Source organism: Diplotaxodon limnothrissa, linkage group LG7 (genome assembly GCF_057381915.1).
Source record: "Diplotaxodon limnothrissa isolate DT_005_m linkage group LG7, D_limnothrissa_male_GT1.1, whole genome shotgun sequence".
Taxonomy (NCBI): domain Eukaryota; kingdom Metazoa; phylum Chordata; class Actinopteri; order Cichliformes; family Cichlidae; genus Diplotaxodon; species Diplotaxodon limnothrissa.
In genome coordinates this window covers 2,204,143-2,222,516 of record NC_140602.1, presented here as the reverse complement: position 1 = coordinate 2,222,516, position 18,374 = coordinate 2,204,143, and the positions used below count along the sequence as shown (strand labels likewise).

The following is an 18,374-nucleotide window of genomic DNA, read 5'->3' as shown; positions in this document are numbered from 1 at the left end:
CTCAAATATTAATGATGCTTATGTGTAAGTTCAATGAGGAAGCTCTGTAGTCATGTATCTGTCTGCTTCCACATGTTTGGTGGCTAATCTAAGCTTTGCATCACTTCCACTTTCCCACGGTGCCAAACCCACTGGGACATCACTGGTTTAGTCTTCTTCAGGCCAATCAGCCTCCACTCTGTGTACTAGAAATCTCACCTGTCCTTCTCCTTTGCAAATTCCTTCATGCAACCCACCTCCTCCACATCTCTGCGTCTCCCATGTTACTCAGGCTTCATCCAAGCCTCCATCTTTATCTCCACTACCAGCGTCTAGACCTAGGGTCCTTCCCTAGTTCCCATGGCCGCAGTGATTTTGTTCTGCTGTGAAGGGCCACTGGATTTATTAAATTCTGCATATCAGTAAATCATGTTTGGTTCCTTCTAATGAGCTCTCCTTATTGAAATGGACCTACTGTAAAATCTGAAAAGTTTATCAACACTGTACACACAGTTTAGAATAGTTTGCAAAGTGAACTAACACTAAACGAAGAAAATGTGTGGACCCAAAAGCAGACACGGGAGAGAGGAAACTAAGCGAGCTGTTTATTAGGTTGATGGCAAACTGGAGAACAACTAACAACTAACCTGAAACCTAAACTGGGAAAAACTAAAACATGAAAACTGACATGACATAAACAGAACCTGAAGCTTAAGAGTAAAATCTGAGTCGAGACTCATAGAAACTTGTAGCCAGACAAACAGAGGAAGATAGAGGACGTAAATACAAAGAAGAGTAGACGAGGAAAAACCTGGGGAAACACAGCTGCCATGAATGAACATGACGCCACAGGGGAAGCAAAACTTAACACACCGAACATGGAAACAAGACTTTCAAAAGAAAACAGGAAACGTAATGGAGCGTAGGCTTGACCATTAGAACATGGAGCACGCAGACATTAAATCTCTGAGCAGACATGGAACACAGGAGCTGTGTCCCAAAACGTCGGCTGCATCCTTCGGAGGACCCGGCCCACGTAGACCGCGAAGGCCGGGTCCTCCGAAGACCGAGAAGGCCGGAAGTGCGAGGCTGTGAAATGGGACGGTCTAGCCTTCAGATTAGCGTCACCGCTGTCTCAGTGGAGTTTAATAAACTCGGCCGTCTCCTCCGTGCTGTCTAAAATATAACGGGACACTGGCGTAAATTCTCGACCGTCTCACACTTCTGTTTAATCAGTTTTCTGTTTGACGTTTATTCAGCTGTGTGAAAATCCCAGAGGAACCCACCTGATGGATTAATAAAGTTTTATTTAATCTAATAATCTAATAATTTTGATCTCAGCCAAACTGATTTACTCCGGAACAAATAAAACACAGAAAAAGCCAAACAATAACATTTTTAAGTTATCCGAGTGACTTATATCATGTTTAACCTGAGTAGCGAAAAAGCGGGGGTCTGAAAACGACGAAGCCGGGAGTCCGCTGCTCTCGCCGGCTGGAGTGACCATTGAACCCCCCGGCTAGCTATCGAGCTAGTGGGTAACAGACGTCTCCAAAAACGTCAGCGCACTTTTGCAAATATGCGATGTCTTGATAAACCGAGCAGATATTTGAAGTTTACACAGCTACTTTCTCACCTGAAAATATGTTAAAAGTTTATTTTGTGGCCCAGAAAGATTAATAAGAGTAATATTAAAACTTAGTAGCAGCCGCCATTGTTGGCAGCTGAAATTTGGCTGGGCCGCGCTATGAATTCTGGGATATGGTGTGCCACGAAGGACACACCCGACCCATCCTTCAAATTCGGGGAAATGAAGGACGTATTTGTCGGCCGCATTTGAAGGAGTCGACGAATTGGGACAGCCTTTGTCGCCTGGCTGTGACGTAATCGGCCTTCAAATGCAGCCTCCGAAGGATGCAGCCGACGTTTTGGGACACAGCTACGGAGAGACTAAAGCACTGGCGTGACTGAAAGTAGAACATGGAGGACAGGAAAAGACTCAGGAGACAGAAGAAACATAAACTAGACTAAAACTCAACCAAGACAAACTAATAATAATAGCAGAACTTCACATATTTCAATATAACATAAGAAATCAAAAATACAAAATATACTGAAAATGCTGGGTTGCAGACCCATCCTGACAGAAAAGCAAGACAAAAAGTTAAAAGTGATTTACAGTAAAGTAAAATGATTCACAGACGTCTTATCTGTGAAATTATGAGTAAATATGGGGGGAAACACTTAGCTTGATTTATACCTGTTGACAATTCCACAAAACTGTTTTGAGACAGCTTTGTAGAGCTCTTGAAAGCTGAGATATTTCTAAATCTAAATTTCAAATTAGCTGTCACCTCAAATCTCAGCCATTCTAGAGTTGAGATGGATCCATACAGCTTCTTCTCAGTAAGCCCCCCTTTGTCACTGTGTTCGCTGCCTTGACAGACCCAATATAAGGAGCAAAATGTGGTGGCATTATATGTGCTGTCAGGAGCATACCCCTTTCTACATCACGACACAGGTTGGAGTTCTGAGGCAAACATCCACCCAACAAGTTATTAGCATTTTTTTATTTGTGCACTTTTTTAAACAATTAGAACCGACGTTGTGCAGCGAACGCCACTAAACTTTTACATAAATAAATGTGTGCAGCACTACTTTCTTTTCGTACTTTAAATTTCAGCTTCTCCAAGGTAAGCACGAAGAAAAGACTCGGCACACTTATTGTTCCAATGACCTGTATTACTGTGGGTCCTCCTTCCACCGGTGTAAACAAGACTGTTATTTATCTCTTCACGTTCTCTCCTTCCTCTGTTCTAAGCCAATTAGAGCTCTTACTCGCCGCTATCAACCCGACCCAAGCTTGTCATAATTGCAGCGATAAGCCTCGCACTCCTCCCTCTCTCCCATCCGCTCTGTTTTCCATCTCATTAACATTCATTTTCACCCTAATTGAGCTTAATAAGAAAATAATGTTTGACATTAAATCCTTGTGAACATGTGCCCCAGCTGATCACTGCGTCTGTTTGTTCTTTCACAGCAAATATTTTACTTTGTCAGGGGTTTGTTTGCTTGCCTTGCTCGGCTGTGCGCCTGCTGTAACAGCCTACTTAGAATTCCCACTTTCCATTTGCTTTGCGCTGACCTCTTGCCGTCGTTATGCTGAAGTTAGACTCTACTTTCCTTAAACGTCTTCATCAAGTTTTGCTTAGTTTGGACTTTTGCTTGCAACAGTGGCTGCATCCATAAATTCCCAAGATAAAGCATCCAAAACACTGACCACTGCATTTAGACACTGTGCCAGTCAACTTCATCGATTTTATTTTTCTCAAAGCCTGTGGCAATACTTTTTTGATATACTGTGACCTTGTGGGTGGGTACAGCATTTTTTCCCAAAGTAATCAATGATCATTATACAGCCAAATAGAAAGGAGACTGGGAGAAGGAAGCTGAAGCATGAAGTGTGTTCAATACAACCCTGGATGTCTGTACAACAAAACATTGATTGTATTCCTTATATTGCTAACAATGATGGTTAAATAACAGTTCACACCTCATATATACTGGATAGTTTACCAGAGGACATGTATTGAACAGCAATAAGCTGCAGAGACATGAGATTGAGATAAAAAGTCATGTATATGAGGAGATTTACTCTGAGGAGAGAAAATCAACCACTTTCCAGACGTAGCTGAATGGAGCTTCATCATGTCTATTGATGGAGAACAGCTTTAGCCTAAATATCACTTCAAAAACTAACAAACAAACAATCAAAACGGCTGATTTACCTTTGAAATTATAGATTTTTTTTGCCACTTGGTGGAAGCAGAACATATACAGTACTGTGCAAAAGTTTTAGGTAGGTGTGGAAAAAATGCTGTAAACAAAGAGAGCTTTCAGAAATATAAACGATTGGTTATTGGCCCCAAATGTATTCTGCAGCAGGACAACGACCCAAACACACAGCCAACGTCATTAAGTGCTATCCTCAGCATGAAGAAGAACAAGAAGTCCTGGAAGTGATGGTACGACCCCCACAGAGCCCTGATCTCAACATCATCGTGTGTCTGGGATCAGAGACAGAAGGATGTGAGCAAGCCGACATCCACAGAAGATCTGTGCTTAGTTCTCCAAGATGTTTGGAACGACCTACCAGCCGAGCTCCTTCAAAAACTGTCTAGAAGAAGGCAAAGAGTGGTCGCACCAAACATTGATGTGATTTAGATTCTCCTTTGCTCCTCCTCTGCATTGTTGATTGATGATAATAAACGATTAACACTTCCATTCATGAAAGCTTTCTGTGTTTACAGCATTTTCCCCTCACCTGCCTAAACCTTTGCACAGGGCTATATATGTGTATAGTTTGCAAAGGTTATTTGGGATTTCTAAATTAAAAGTAACTTATATTTGACACTTTCAGTTCAGATCTAGTTCAGGTGTTTAATATGGCCATCATATTACTCCCCGTCGTTCTGTTTGGGTACACATAATAAGAAATATGCTTGTATACTAATCCAAAGCACTGAAAGGTAAAGTGTTAGTCCTGTAGTTGTAACTCCAGGCTAGCAACCCCTTTCAAATAAAATTAATCACGTGAATCATGTGAAGCCACATTAATTCCAACATATTAAAAACAGCAGATATAATATATAGATTCATTTTACATATGAAATGGCTTCCATTTGTTCGCTTTACTTTGCCTATAAAATGTATTTGGAGAAATCGTGATTTTAATCTACCGCTGAATATTTCATGTTTCATTCCCATGAAGCCATTAGCTACAATGGGAAAGGCGACACCCTTAATGAATGTGACTAGGAGAGACTGTGACAGCCAGCGGGGACTACAAAAGTCTTCAGCACTGGACAAGTGATAATAAAACCAGACTGAATTTAATAGCAGACTCTTGTACTGTACAAATGTACTTGTTTTAAAATCTCCTCATTACAACAAAATAAATGAAAGCAAGTTATGATGTAGGCTTGGCTGGAAAAACAACAGGAAGAGGAAATGTGTGTGCTCAGGCGCGTGTGCTGATGCCCAGCCTGACTCAGTCTTGGCTTCAGCTATAACAATTATCAAGCTGGAAATAACAATCATTAGTGATGACCCAGATGCAATGAAAGGCAGAATTTATATTAGAGGCTTTTTCACTTCTAGAATTTGAAATAATGACATATTAGACTGGATCAGGTTTTTATTATCACTAAGATATTAAACCATTGACGGACGTTTCCAATTAGATGTTTGACCATATTATGACACTGTGAATGCAAAGGTAGCGTTTGGTAGGTTGGAAAATATTCATTTTGGGTCAGCAGTCAGGTACATACTGTTAGGATGGCTTTAACCACACCTAATGTAGTTGGAGTGGTTAAAGCCGTCCTTAATCTGCTCTGTGGGTAAGAGCTCTCTGACTCTAAGGGTCTGCAAATTAACCAAGCAGAAACCTCTGAACTGAATGAAGCGCCAAGAACTGCAGTTCTAGAAAGAAAACTTAAAACTATCTGTAAAAGTATTTAAAACAAACAAAAACAAAGTTTCCTCCTTTTAATGAGCTGCACAGGAATGGGATTTTTGAATATCTGCTTTTTATCATTTTGTTTTATTTTGCTTTGCCGATAACTAAAGATAGGTGTGCACACTCCAGCACTTCAACTTCGTTCCCAAATGTAACAATTTCTGACCGAAACAAAATAAAAAATAACACAACACAACAAAGTACTACTGTTGGGACTTCTTCTAGGTGTGGACGCCTGAAACCAGAGGTGACTACAGAGGTCTATAAACCAAAGCCATGACTTGATGATGGTACAGCACGTTAAGTCTCAGCCCTACATGTCTGTAGATTATAGATTACAGTCACATGATCTCTGTTTTCTTGCACCTCCCAATTCAATTGCATAAACAACTAAACAAGACACTCAACTCTGTCACCTGTAGCGCCTGCAGGCTGCCGTTTACCTCAGCTTTGTGCAAGGAGCTTGATGGAGTCGATGGAGTCGGTGGAGTGATAATGAGGTGAGCTGAGGGAATCCTGCTCCTTTCCATCTGTGAGCGCTGTTGTTCGCTGGCGTCGGTGAAACTTTCTTTGAAGCAGACCTAACTTTGTTGGACTTGGACACTTTGCAATGAAACTTATACGATGTGAGAATGTAATCAAACTGCTCGTCAGAAGGAAAGTTTGATTTTTAAGACGTTTAATCATTAACTGGTGTAATGTTAGCTTAGAGAGCAGTGCAGAGGATGAGGACATGATGAGAAAGATGATGAGGAAAATGTGCGTGGGCAAATCACGTATGTCATTTGAAAGAGCTATTAGTGATCTTTAAATTAAAAGTAACTTGTAAGTGTTACTATTAGAGATGGACCGATCCGATATTACGTATCGGTATCGGTCCGATACTGACCTAAATTACTGGATCGGATATCGGCGAGAAATAAAAAATGTAATCCTCACAAAACTTGCGACATGGCGTAACTCGTCTCATAACCGTAGCACGTCGGAGCAGTGTGGTCACGTGATACAGCGGCTGTGTGTATTTGTAGTCTCGCTACCAAACCAGCATTTCATCTCCAAGGAAGTTATCCCAGAGAGAAGTAAAGCAAGTGTGTAAGTTCCTCTCTGAATGTTTGTAAAGCATTCCCACGTTAAGCTTAACAACTGATATATGGAGCAAGTGCCTCTCTCTCTCTCTCTCTCTCTCCTGCTGCTACTTCAATCATGAAACTGAACAATGATCAGCTGATCGGCTTTTCTGTCGTGAGTCCGTCTCTCTTGTTTGTTTTTGGCCCACTTTGCACCAGAAAGAGGAAACCAGCGGCTGAACAACAGCAGCACGTTTAAGCTTGATAAGCTGTTGTTAGAATTCATTTAATATTACTTTCTACACCAGGATCTTTTTCTACGTAGCTGACGGCTGGTAACTGTGCAGGGGCGGATCTAGCAAAGTTTAGCCAAGGGGGCCGATAGGGCATGAACAGGGAAAAGGGGGCACAAAGACATACTTTTCTTTCTTATTCTCATTTAAAATGTCGAGCTTTTAATAAATAATTATCTGAATCTTACACCCAAAGTTTTAATCTGATGTAAAATGTATAGAAGTCCATTACTGTATATAGTAACTGTTAAGTCTAATATACCCTAGTAAGCTATAGTACTTTTTCCTTTGGGAAGGTACCATCTGTGCAGTTCTGTTGAAGAAAGATGTTGAATCTATTTAATTATTCTTGAAAAAATAATTTATTTCTGTGCATTTTTTTTTCACACTGCATCAAATTAAAGTTGATTACATCGATTAAGCATCACAAAGTGGAGGGTGGAGGGTGGTTCCCTATTTTTTATTTTTTTTTGCTGGTAGTTTGCAACCCTATTAGTTAGGTTGCTTAATATTTCTGCTAAGTACTCTTTAAAATACCAGAATAGGAAGGATGGAGCAGGTTTAAGTTTATTAGATTGATCAGTGTTGCTGAACTATGAAATATTTTGGGCGCAGTGTACTTTTTACACACAGGTATAACAGAATAGCTTTAGTGCTGTTGTTTATTTAAACTTGACTATGAACTTATACAAAATGCAGCAAGATATTAAAAAACAGTTTTATTGATTAAAAAACACTATATCGGATTCATATCGGTATCGGCAGATATCCAAATTCATGATATCGGTATCGGTATCGGACATAAAAAAGTGGTATCGTGCCATCTCTAGTTACTATAGCCAAATACATAAACACAGATATGCAGAGCAACGATGTCCATCTCAGCCACTGGTTTCAAGATGGCAGGGTAACAACAACCAGTGTATTTTTAATTTTACGTTTAGAAGAATGAATCAATTTTCTAGAAGAAACCATCACACACTAATCAATAATACGTACAGCATCATTTTTTCTATTAAATAACCTCAAAGATTTACCTTTAAAGCTGCTTTATAAAGTCATGAAGAAGCAGCATCTACGTGAGGCAAGAAAATCACTCAAGGATCAGTCAGCTGCTTTTGGAAAAACACTTTCTTAATAACACTAAGATCACAGTTTCCTGCTTAATAAATCAGATTTTCTAATAGCGTGTGAATACTGTCCACAGTTAACTTCAGCTCCTCTATTAAAAAGCGACACTAATTATTAAACAGTGTTTGAATGTGGTGCTGACTCCACATCTTCATACTTTAAAAAAATACATCATTATTATTCATGAAAATGTAAGGCCTTCCCATTTCCCATACTTTCTGTTACCGTCTCATCTGAGTCCTTCACATTAGTCACCGTGCCATCACGTGTCTCTGCTGAGCGTCTCCATCCTGAATACAATACCATTTTCTTTTAATGGAAAATGTCCCTGGATATTTATTCGCTGCTCTGCTTCTTCTTTTCAACACAGTTTCTGTCGTCTTCCACAGAGTTTAACGTACAAACTTTTGTTGGACCCAAAAACTTTATTTCACTGACCTATTAAATCAAAAACTGTAAGTTAAGAGAGGTTGTTTTAAAGCTGCTGCTTTGTGGGTTTTTGTACAGTAACACATATTTGGTCATTTTGCCTCTGTACACCACCACTACTATTTAAAAAAAAAGTATTGCATTCACCGACACATATTTATTCACAGCGCTCAATTACAGTGGAAACCATGTGGAGTGGTAAAGCTAACAATCTGGTATGTTCCTAAATGCATAAATAGAGCAGATACCTCAGCAACACCAGAACACCTGAAAGGCTTGATGGCCGAACGATTTCCCTGAAAACAACTTCATAACATCGAGTCTCAAACATTCCCAAGGAGGAAGCTGCGTCATCGTCACAGTCTACAACAACAAGGCATCAGCATGACTGTCAATAACAGATGCATGCAGGCACAAACCACTGGTTACACTCAAGAACATCTGAAAGACACCCAGTTGAACACCCTCACTTATGCCTGATTTCAGAAAACAGGATAAGATCAATTGACTTAAAACGCAGAGCTTCTCTGCCAGTGTCTTCTTTTCCTTTCTAAGGGAGATGGCTTTCGTTAGGCTGAAACCCCCCAGGGCAGAAACACTAGTGGACACCTCAAACAGACTCTAACGTTCTTTTAACATAAAAGAAACCTCAAACTTCTGACTGACGGCACGAACTGCCTGAATACAAAGACCATCCAAATACCACCAACACCAATAATAATTATTCTGATATTTTTTTATTTTTGTATGTTTCCAGGTGTCAGTGTGACACTAAAGAAACCTTTATTTGAACTATTGAAACGTATTAATAACTTGAGAACAAAAGAGAAATATGGAAAGTGACAGTTAATGTGTGGAGGAGTCTGTGAATCAGTGAAACAATGAAAAAGTGATAACCACCAGATCTGAACACGGCTCAAACACATGCTGACCTGGTAGGAGTCTGTGGCCTCACGGTCCACTGAGCGGCTGACTGACACGGCTCCTGAATTCATGTCAATGGTGAAGAGACCTTTGGGATCCTGGTCAGCACCGGGGCCTGTCATTCGGAATATTTGTTCCCTTGGCTCCCCCGTTGAAATCAGCTGCAGACATATGGACACACACACATATTCATTCTAGTAAAAGAAGCTTACAGAGGCTTCAATGGTGATGCAAATCCCTGATAACTACCAATTAAAATTTTATAACAGACTTTGATTTAATTTCATCAGTTGGTAAATTCATCTCATCTGAAACAAGAAATTTCACATCATTTCCCTGAGCCTGCTGCGACTGCTTGCACATGCATCATCAGATTCCAGTGATATAAGTGGAACAGTTCAATAATTCATATAAAAAACAGTTTTTCTTAATAATTAAGTGAAAATGTTATGTTTTGTTGCTTTTATCATTGTTGTTATTTAGGTCACAGGAAAAAGGTTTTGAACTAAACGCTAAATTAAACACTGTGAACAAAGCAGTGATGCTTTTCAGGAATTCTGCCAATCTAGTTGGCTCACGGTTCTTTTTTCTGAGGCGGGAATGATCTGACCCCAGTGCTTTTTGGATACAGGCACTCACATGAGTCTGTCATAGCCAGCAGCATGAGCGGGTACCCCAGGAACAGGAACAGGCCGGTGCAGAAAAAGAAAAACAGACAGAACAAAGCATTTTAGTAACAAATTTAGCAACAGTTACTAAAGCTCCTGAAAGGGCAAAAAGTGAGAGATTATCTGGATTACACACTATTATAACTAAACACCACCTTCATCGTCAATATATCAAATGAGGAATAAATACAATAAAATATAATATATTAAAAAAATATAATAAAAAGGAATAAATTAGCATATTTTTCGGACCATAAGGCTTTTATCGAGTGGAAAAAAGTTTGCGTTCATCCTCCAGCTTCACTGTGTTTATGCTAACATAGCTGTGTAACTAGCGATCACGTAGCACATCATTATATACCAGCTAGCCAAACTTCAGTAACCCTACAAACGTCACTGCTGTTTAGTTTCCTGTCTTCATTTATGTTGGAAGTGACAGCAGAGCTGTACGTTTGAATTTTTCAGAAATCTCTCAGTCAGAACATGCTATATCATGTTTAGGTGGAAGCTAGCGAGCTAACTTCCTGCTAACTCTATTAAACTTCATAAATTCTGTTTTGCTGGATGCCTGGATGTTACAACTGGTAGAGCAGCCACACTGATCATTTTATTAAAGATGAAAGAATTTAGACAGTTTGTAACTCTCAGTGATGCTGCAGTGTTCGTTTGACTTTGGGAGTTTTGGACCCAGAACATCTTACTATTCATCACTGATTGAAGAAAATAAGAACAACCCCAGGTTTCTCTTCAGCTCTGTAGCCAGGCTGACAAACAGTCAGAGCTCTATTGAGCCAACCATCCCTTTAACGTTAACTAGTAATGACTTCATGAACTTCTTCACAAATAAAATTTTAATCATTAGAGAATAAATTACCAATAATCATTCCACAGATGTAATATTATCTACAGCTACTCTTAGTACCATTGATGTTAAGTTAGACTCTTTTTCTCCAATTGATCTTTCTGAGTTAACTTCAATAATTACTTCCTCCAAACCATCAACGTGTCTTTTAGACCCCATTCCTACAAAACTGCTCAAAGAAGTCCTGCCATTAATTAATGCTTCGATCTTAAATATGATCAACCTATCTCTAATAATCAGCTATGTACCACAGGCCTTCAAGCTGGCTGTAGTTAAACCTTTACTTAAAAAGCATCTCTAGATGCAGCAGTCTTAGCTAATTATAGGCCAATCTCCAACCTTCCTTTCATATCAAAAATCCTTGAAAGAGTAGTTGTCAAACAGCTAACAGATCATCGGCAGAGGAATGGTTTACTTGAAGAGTTTCATCCTATTAGAGCGATTAGAACATGCTGTAGGTATTACAGGTACTGCACTGCAGTGGTTTGTATCATATCTATCTAATAGACTCCAGTTTGTTCATGTAAATGGAGAGTCCTTCTTCACACACTGAGGTTAATTATGGAGTTCCACAGGGTTCAGTGCTAGGACCAATTCTGTTTACATTATACATGCTTCCCTTAGGCAGCATCATTAGAAGACATAGCATACATTTTCACTGCTATGCAGATGACACCCAGCTCTATCTGTCCATGAAGCCAGATAACACACACCAATGAGTTAAACTGCAGGAATGTCTTAAAGACATAAAGACCTGGATGGCCGCTAACTTTCTGCTTCTTAATTCAGATCAAACTGAGGTTACTGTACTCGGCCCTGAAAATCTTAGAAATATGGTCTCTAACCACGTTCTTACTCTGGGTGGCATTACCTTGGCCTCCAGTAATGCTGTGAGGAACCTTGGAGTCATTTTGACCAGGACATGTCCTTCAACGCACATACAGTATTAAACAAATATGTAGGATTGCTTTCTTCCATTTGTGCAACATCTCTAAAGTTGGAAATATCCTGTCTCAGAGTGACGCTGAAAAACTAGTTCATGCATTTATTACTTCCAGGCTGGACGACTGTAATTCATTATTATCAGGATGTCCAAAAAACTCCCTGAAAAGCCTTCAGCTAATCCAAAATGCTGCAGCAAGAGTCCTGACAGGGACTAGAAAGAGAGAGCAGATTTCTCCTGTTTTGGCTTCCTGTTAAATCCAGAATTCAAAATCCTGCTCCTCACATACAAGGTCTTAAATAATCAGGCCCCATCTCATCTTAATGACCTTGTAGTACCATATCACCCTGTTAGAGCACTTTGCTCTCGCTCTGCAGGCCTACTTGTTGTTCCTAGAGTATTTAAAAGTAGAATGGGAGGCAGAGCCTTCAGTTTTCAGGCCCCTCTTCTGTGGAACCAGCTTCCAGTTTGGATTCAGGAGACAGACACTATCTCTACTTTTAAGATTAGGATTCAAACTTTCCCCCTGAATCCTCCCTTAGTTATGCTGCAATAGACGTAGGCTGCTGCATTGAATCATATCTGTTATTAACCTCTGTCTCTCTTCCACAGCATGTCTTTATCCTGTCTTCCTTCTCTCACCCCAACCAATCACAGCAGATGGCCCCGCCCCTCCCTGAGCCTGGTTGTGTCGGAGGTTTCTTCCTGTTAAAATGAAGTTTTTCCTTCCCACTGTCGCCAAAGTGCTTGCTCATAGTGGGTCATATGATTGTTGGGTTTTCTCTGTATCTATTATTGTACAATCTACTGTACAATATAAGGCGCCTTGAGGCGACTGTTGTTGTGATTTGGCGCTGTATAAATAAAATTGAATTGAATTGAATTGAATATTAGAGCGATTAGAACATGCTGTAGGTATTACAGGTACTGCGCTGCAGTGGTTTGTATCATATCTATCTAATAGACTCCAGTTTGTGCATGTAAATGGAGAGTCCTCTTCACACACGGAGGTTAATTATGGAGTTCCACAGGGTTCAGTGCTGGGACCAATTCTGTTTACATTATACATGCTTCCTTTAGGCAGCATCATTAGAAGACATAGCATACATTTACACTGCTATGCAGATGACACCCAGCTCTATCTGTCCATGAAGCCAGATAACACACACCAATGAGTTAAACTGCAGGAATGTCTTAAAGACATAAAGACCTGGATGGCCGCTAACTTTCTGCTTCTTAATTCAGATCAAACTGAGGTTATTATACTCGGCCCTGAAAATCTTAGAAATATGGTATCTAAGCAGATTCTTACTCTGGGTGGCATTACCTTGGCCTCCAGTAACGCTGTGAGGAACCTTGGAGTCATTTTTGACCAGGACATGTCCTTCAATGCACATATTAAACAAATATGTAAGTGTTACACCCCGGCCTAGGCAACCGGGGTGCAACGCAGAAAAATAAAAATAAGGCAAATAAAAATAAGGTAAAAACACACGAGAAAAACCTAATACGGGTTTCCACAAAAATCATCCCAAAACGAAAGTATCGACCACTATTTTCTTTAAAGCAAAATATGATATTTATTTACATCACAACACAAGGCGCCAAACTATTTACAACGGGGGGGGAAGAAGATCGCGACGTTGACATACAGAAACACAGGGCTTAAATACATAGAAGGAGCAATTAGGGAATGGACCACAGGAGGGAAACACAGCTGGGGCAAATTAGAACTGACGAGACAGGGAAACGTAAACTGAAAACACTAAAATAACACAGACTTTCAAAGTAAAGTAGGAAACACATAACAGTCACGCAAAAACAACACACTGACACACCGAAACGTAACAGTAAGACTGCGTTCTTCCATTTGTGCAACATCTCTAAAATTAGAAATATCCTGTCTCAGAGTGACGCTGAAAAACTAGTTCATGCATTTATTACTTCCAGGCTGGACGACTGTAATTCATTATTATCAGGATGTCCAAAAAACTCCCTGAAAAGCCTTCAGCTAATCCAAAATGCTGCAGCAAGAGTCCTAACAGGGACTAGAAAGAGAGAGCAGATTTCTCCTGTTTTGGCTTCCTCTTAAATCCAGAATTCAAAATCCTGCTCCTCATAATCAGGCCCCATCTTATCTTAATGACCTTGTAGTACCATATCACCCTATTAGAGCGCTTCGCTCTCGCTCTGCAGGCCTACTTGTTGTTCCGGAGATTCAGGAGACAGACACCATCTCTACTTTCAAGATTAGGCTTCAAACTTTCCTTTTTGCTAAAGCATATAGTTAGGGCTGGACCAGGTGACCCTGAATCCTCCCTTAGTTATGCTGCAATAGACGTAGGCTGCTGCATTGAATCGTACTTGTTATTAACCTCTGTCTCTCTTCCACAGCATGTCTTTATCCTGTCTTCCTTCTCTCACCCCAACCAATCACAGCAGATGGCCCCGCCCCTCCCTGAGCCTGGTTGTGTCGGAGGTTTCTTCCTGTTAAAAGGGAGTTTATCCTTCCCACTGTCGCCAAAGTGCTTGCTCATAGGGGGTCATATGATTGTTGGGTTTTCTCTGTATCTATTATTGTACAATCTACTGTACAATATAAGGCGCCTTGAGGCGACTGTTGTTGTGATTTGGCGCTGTATAAATAAAATTGAATTGAATAGATTACTCCACGAGGCTCCTGAGTACGACAGCCGCAATGCTCCAACAATCCATCAAGCGGTGCGGCTTCATAGCTTACTAAAGTTGTACTAAAACATTTTTGACAGATTTTTGAGCGCTGTGTAGCACATAATATTGGTTCGGGGTCAGTAAGCACAACCAGAATTCATATGTAAGGCCCACTGTCGATTTTTGAGAAGGTTAAAGGATTTTAAGTGCACCTTATAGTGTGGAAAATACGGTATGTTACATCTTCATATTTCTTATGAATTATGGGGTTACACTGCATATTCACAAATGTTCTGTTCAAAACATTGTGACCCGAAGAACCAGGCTGTCAAAACCATGACAACTTTAAAAGCTCTAGAAATCATTACCCCCAAAAGGTAAGGATATAGAATTAGATACTTCTGACCTCATTGGCCAAATTAATGAGTGATTAGAGATTTGTAGGAATTGAGAATATTTGGCAAGTTTGTATACAGCGACTAGAAAACAGTAAAGATAAGGTGTGTGTGTGTCTGTGTGATTTCATTTGAATGATTCATTTCCTGTCTCGTCTTATGGATCAGTGTAGCTCACACCTCACGTTGTGTATTTTTTTTAAACTTATCAAAAATAAATAAAGTAAATCACACAAAAATGTTCAGAAAACAAAGGAAACCAAAACATCTTGAAATCCATCACTTCTATAAATTTGTTCTTTCTAAATGCCACAGAAGCACGCTGAGGGTCATCACCAGTGTCAGCACTCTGGGCCTCAACACTGTCGCTGTGTCAAGGACCTAAATGGTCACCCTGTATGGTGCCTGTGATAAGAGAAATGCCACGAGGCTGCCTTTAATGAGAATACACTTCAATGGGACAGCAGCTAAAATGAAGGCCTTTCTACTCCCACTTGAAAGAGCATGGGACATGAGACTACAGCGTTACAAGCCTGCACCAGATGAAGCTGAAATGCTTATAGCCTCTCCAGAGCTCTCTGCCATTTATCTCTATGTCCTGCTTCATCTTTTCCCTCTGCTCCCTCTCGCTCTAAGGCTCCTTGGTCCCCCGGTTCTTACTCTCTCTAATATGTCCATCCTAGCTCTTCTGTTAAGCATCAATATTTCTTTATATAGTCATCCTTTTCCATTTCCTCTTGTGCTTCTTCTTTTTAAAACATAAAGAAACATCCACATTTTTAAAAAAGCTTAGCAGTAGGCAGCTTTTTATGAATAAGCGCCGCATGCTGAGAATATCTCCTCTTGGCTTTTGTTTTGCTTTTTTTTTCTTTAAAAAAATGTCAATATTAAAAATTAGAACGGCGTAAAACGTCGTCTTCGTAGGACAGAACGCGAAAACAAAACCCAGCGCTGCACACACTCAAACAGGTGGCACTGCTGTCATTAAAGACAGAGATATTTCTGGTCTGTAATCACAGTGACAGCCAGCACCTGCAGAGAGTGACAAACTGGGTCAGATGAAGAGAAGTGAAAAAGAATGAGGTGCAACATTAGTTGGATTCACAGATGGCTTGGCATCAAACTTTGATAGGCGTGGGGGGGAGTGGAGGGAAAAACAAGAACAGTTGTAGAGGGAGGCAGGATGAGGAGAGAGTAAGTGAGAGAGGCAGATGTAGGGACTGTGGGAGAGGGAGAGATCACTGATAAAGGCACAATAACTTCAGCTGGAGAGTAGCTGAAGTGTCAGGAGAAGTTTAGGCTGATTAGACGATGTCTCTGTGGGGCCCCAGCGTGATAATTTACTGTGCACATGACACATACTCTCTGTGATGTACACGCATGCTGGCGAAGAAATGTGCTCCCAGTGGCTTTGTCTCCACTGAGTCTGTCTCCCTGTGTGTGTGTGTGTGTGTGTGTGTGTGTGTGGGAGGACTGATGGGAGAATCTCACCTCTTTCTATCAGATCTCATTACCACCCAAGCATACATGAAAGACTGCTGGGCTTGTGATACTGCAGGAAGATGACAAGAGGTGTGCTACTGCTCTGCAACACCAAACAGCAGCTTGTTGAAAAAATGAGCAGCAAAACAATAAGACCAACAGCAGAGTGTGTAAGTTTATGATTGGTTTTGGTGTGTTAAAACCAGCGTATGCAAAATGACGGGTGGACGAGGAATAAAACCTTGTATAGGTGTGTGTAGCTGTATACCTGTGATTAGTGATGTGAAACAGGAGTTGAAATACCGAGTACAGCCTTACTGCTTCCGTGGGAATTATACGTAGCAGTAAGCTGCTGCTAATTTCCCACGTGTGGGACTAATAAAGGTTATCTTATCTTAATCAAATGCACTTTATTAATGAATCATGAGCAGGTGTGAGCACCTCTGTAAAAACAGAACTTTGGAAAGTTTGCAGCTCTGGAGCATTAAACTGTGCGTTAACATAATGCCACAATCTACCCAGGAGTGGATGCTGTGACAAATTTACCCCAAAGTCCCCAACGCTCAGATAAACTGCAAATAAAAAATAACATAATAAATTATAAGCCTGGATCAGCATGTTAGATGTCAATCTTTACTACAGAACACGACTAGAAAAAAAGCTGAACAACAACAACAACAACAAACTTTATCTATACAGCACATTTAAAAACCAGTGGTGTACCAAAGTGCTTAACATGCAAGAGGGTAAGATGAAGTAACAGGGAAGGATGAGGGCTATGGCAAGGTACCAAAATGTGCTAGCAGCTTGAATGGCATTAAAACACACGAAGGCAAAAGAATTGCATATAAAAGCATAAAAGAAGGCTAAGTGTAGAGGATAAAACAGTCAAAAAAAATGTAAAATGAAGATAAGAATAAGCGTTAAGCTAACTATCAAGCAAGCGTTAACTGGTAGAAAAGGCGAGGCTAAATAAGTGGGTTTTTAACTGCGATTTGAAGGAATGGATGGAATCAGACTCGCGGACAGCGATGGGGAGGTTATTCCATAAATCGGGTGCAGCCAAGGAAAACGCGCGGTCACCTCTAGTCTTCAGCCGAGATCTCAGCAGTACCAGGAGTGACCGGGAAGATGATCTTAATGCTCTAGTAGGGGTGTATGATCTAAGTAGCTCAATGAGGTAGCTTGGTGCTATATTGTTCCAATGCAGATCAGCAAGGACAGGGGTAATAGAGACACGCCGCCCACTACCAGTAAGGAGACGAGCAGCTATGGAGGAGAGTAGAGTTAAGACCAAAGTAAAGTGAGTTGCTGGTTTCAAAAGCTGTTTACCAGGAGAAAGCCTCTTGTTTCCTAGAAGAACACTGCAGCACAGCTACAGTTTGCAAAGTTGCATTTGAGCAAACTTTGGAAACAACGTTTTTTTTTGGTTAAAAAAGGAGATGTCTGGCCATAATGCACCGCACCCTGCTTGGTAAGAAAAACACAGCATGTCAGTACAAACACCTCATTGTGACTGCCCAGTACATTCTGATGGTTTGGGCTTGTTTTGCAGTCATAGGGGAAAGCTGCACTCATGGATTTGACTATGAACTCCTTTGTTCATCATCTGATTAGAGTGAGACGTCAGGCTAAAGCTCCGCCGAAACTGGGTCGTACAACAAGACGATGATTGAAAGCACAGCAGCAAAAATCAAGGTGCTGCGTTGGCCCTGCCACGGTCCAGACCTCAGTCTGACTGAAATGCTGTGGTGGGACCTTAAGAGAGCTGTCAGAGATGGGCATAACGCGTTACTGTAATCCGATTACTTTTTTCAAGTAGCGAGTAAAGTAAGGGATTACTATTGCAAAAACAGTAATTAGATCACCGTTACTTTCCCGTAGGAACGCTGCGTTACTGCGTTACTAAAACCGTGATTTTTTTGCGAGAATGTCTCATGACAGTGACGTAAGCGAGTGCGACGTTCGTGACAACAGCTGTGTGCAGGTCAACAATGGATCATATATCGA

At 40.6% G+C, this 18,374-nt stretch overlaps 1 protein-coding gene across 1 annotated transcript in view; it reads right to left on the bottom strand.

Moving 5' to 3' along the window:
* Window positions 1-18,374, bottom strand: part of cdh13 (cadherin 13, H-cadherin (heart)) — a 295,213-nt gene that overhangs the window by 206,542 nt on the left and 70,297 nt on the right. Inside the window, exons 5-6 of the mRNA XM_085358926.1 lie at window positions 9,984-9,989; window positions 9,353-9,505 (exon numbers count right to left, since the gene is read on the bottom strand). Of these exons, the coding sequence (XP_085215052.1) occupies window positions 9,353-9,505; window positions 9,984-9,989 (159 nt within the window). The remainder of the gene's footprint in view (window positions 1-9,352; window positions 9,506-9,983; window positions 9,990-18,374) is intronic.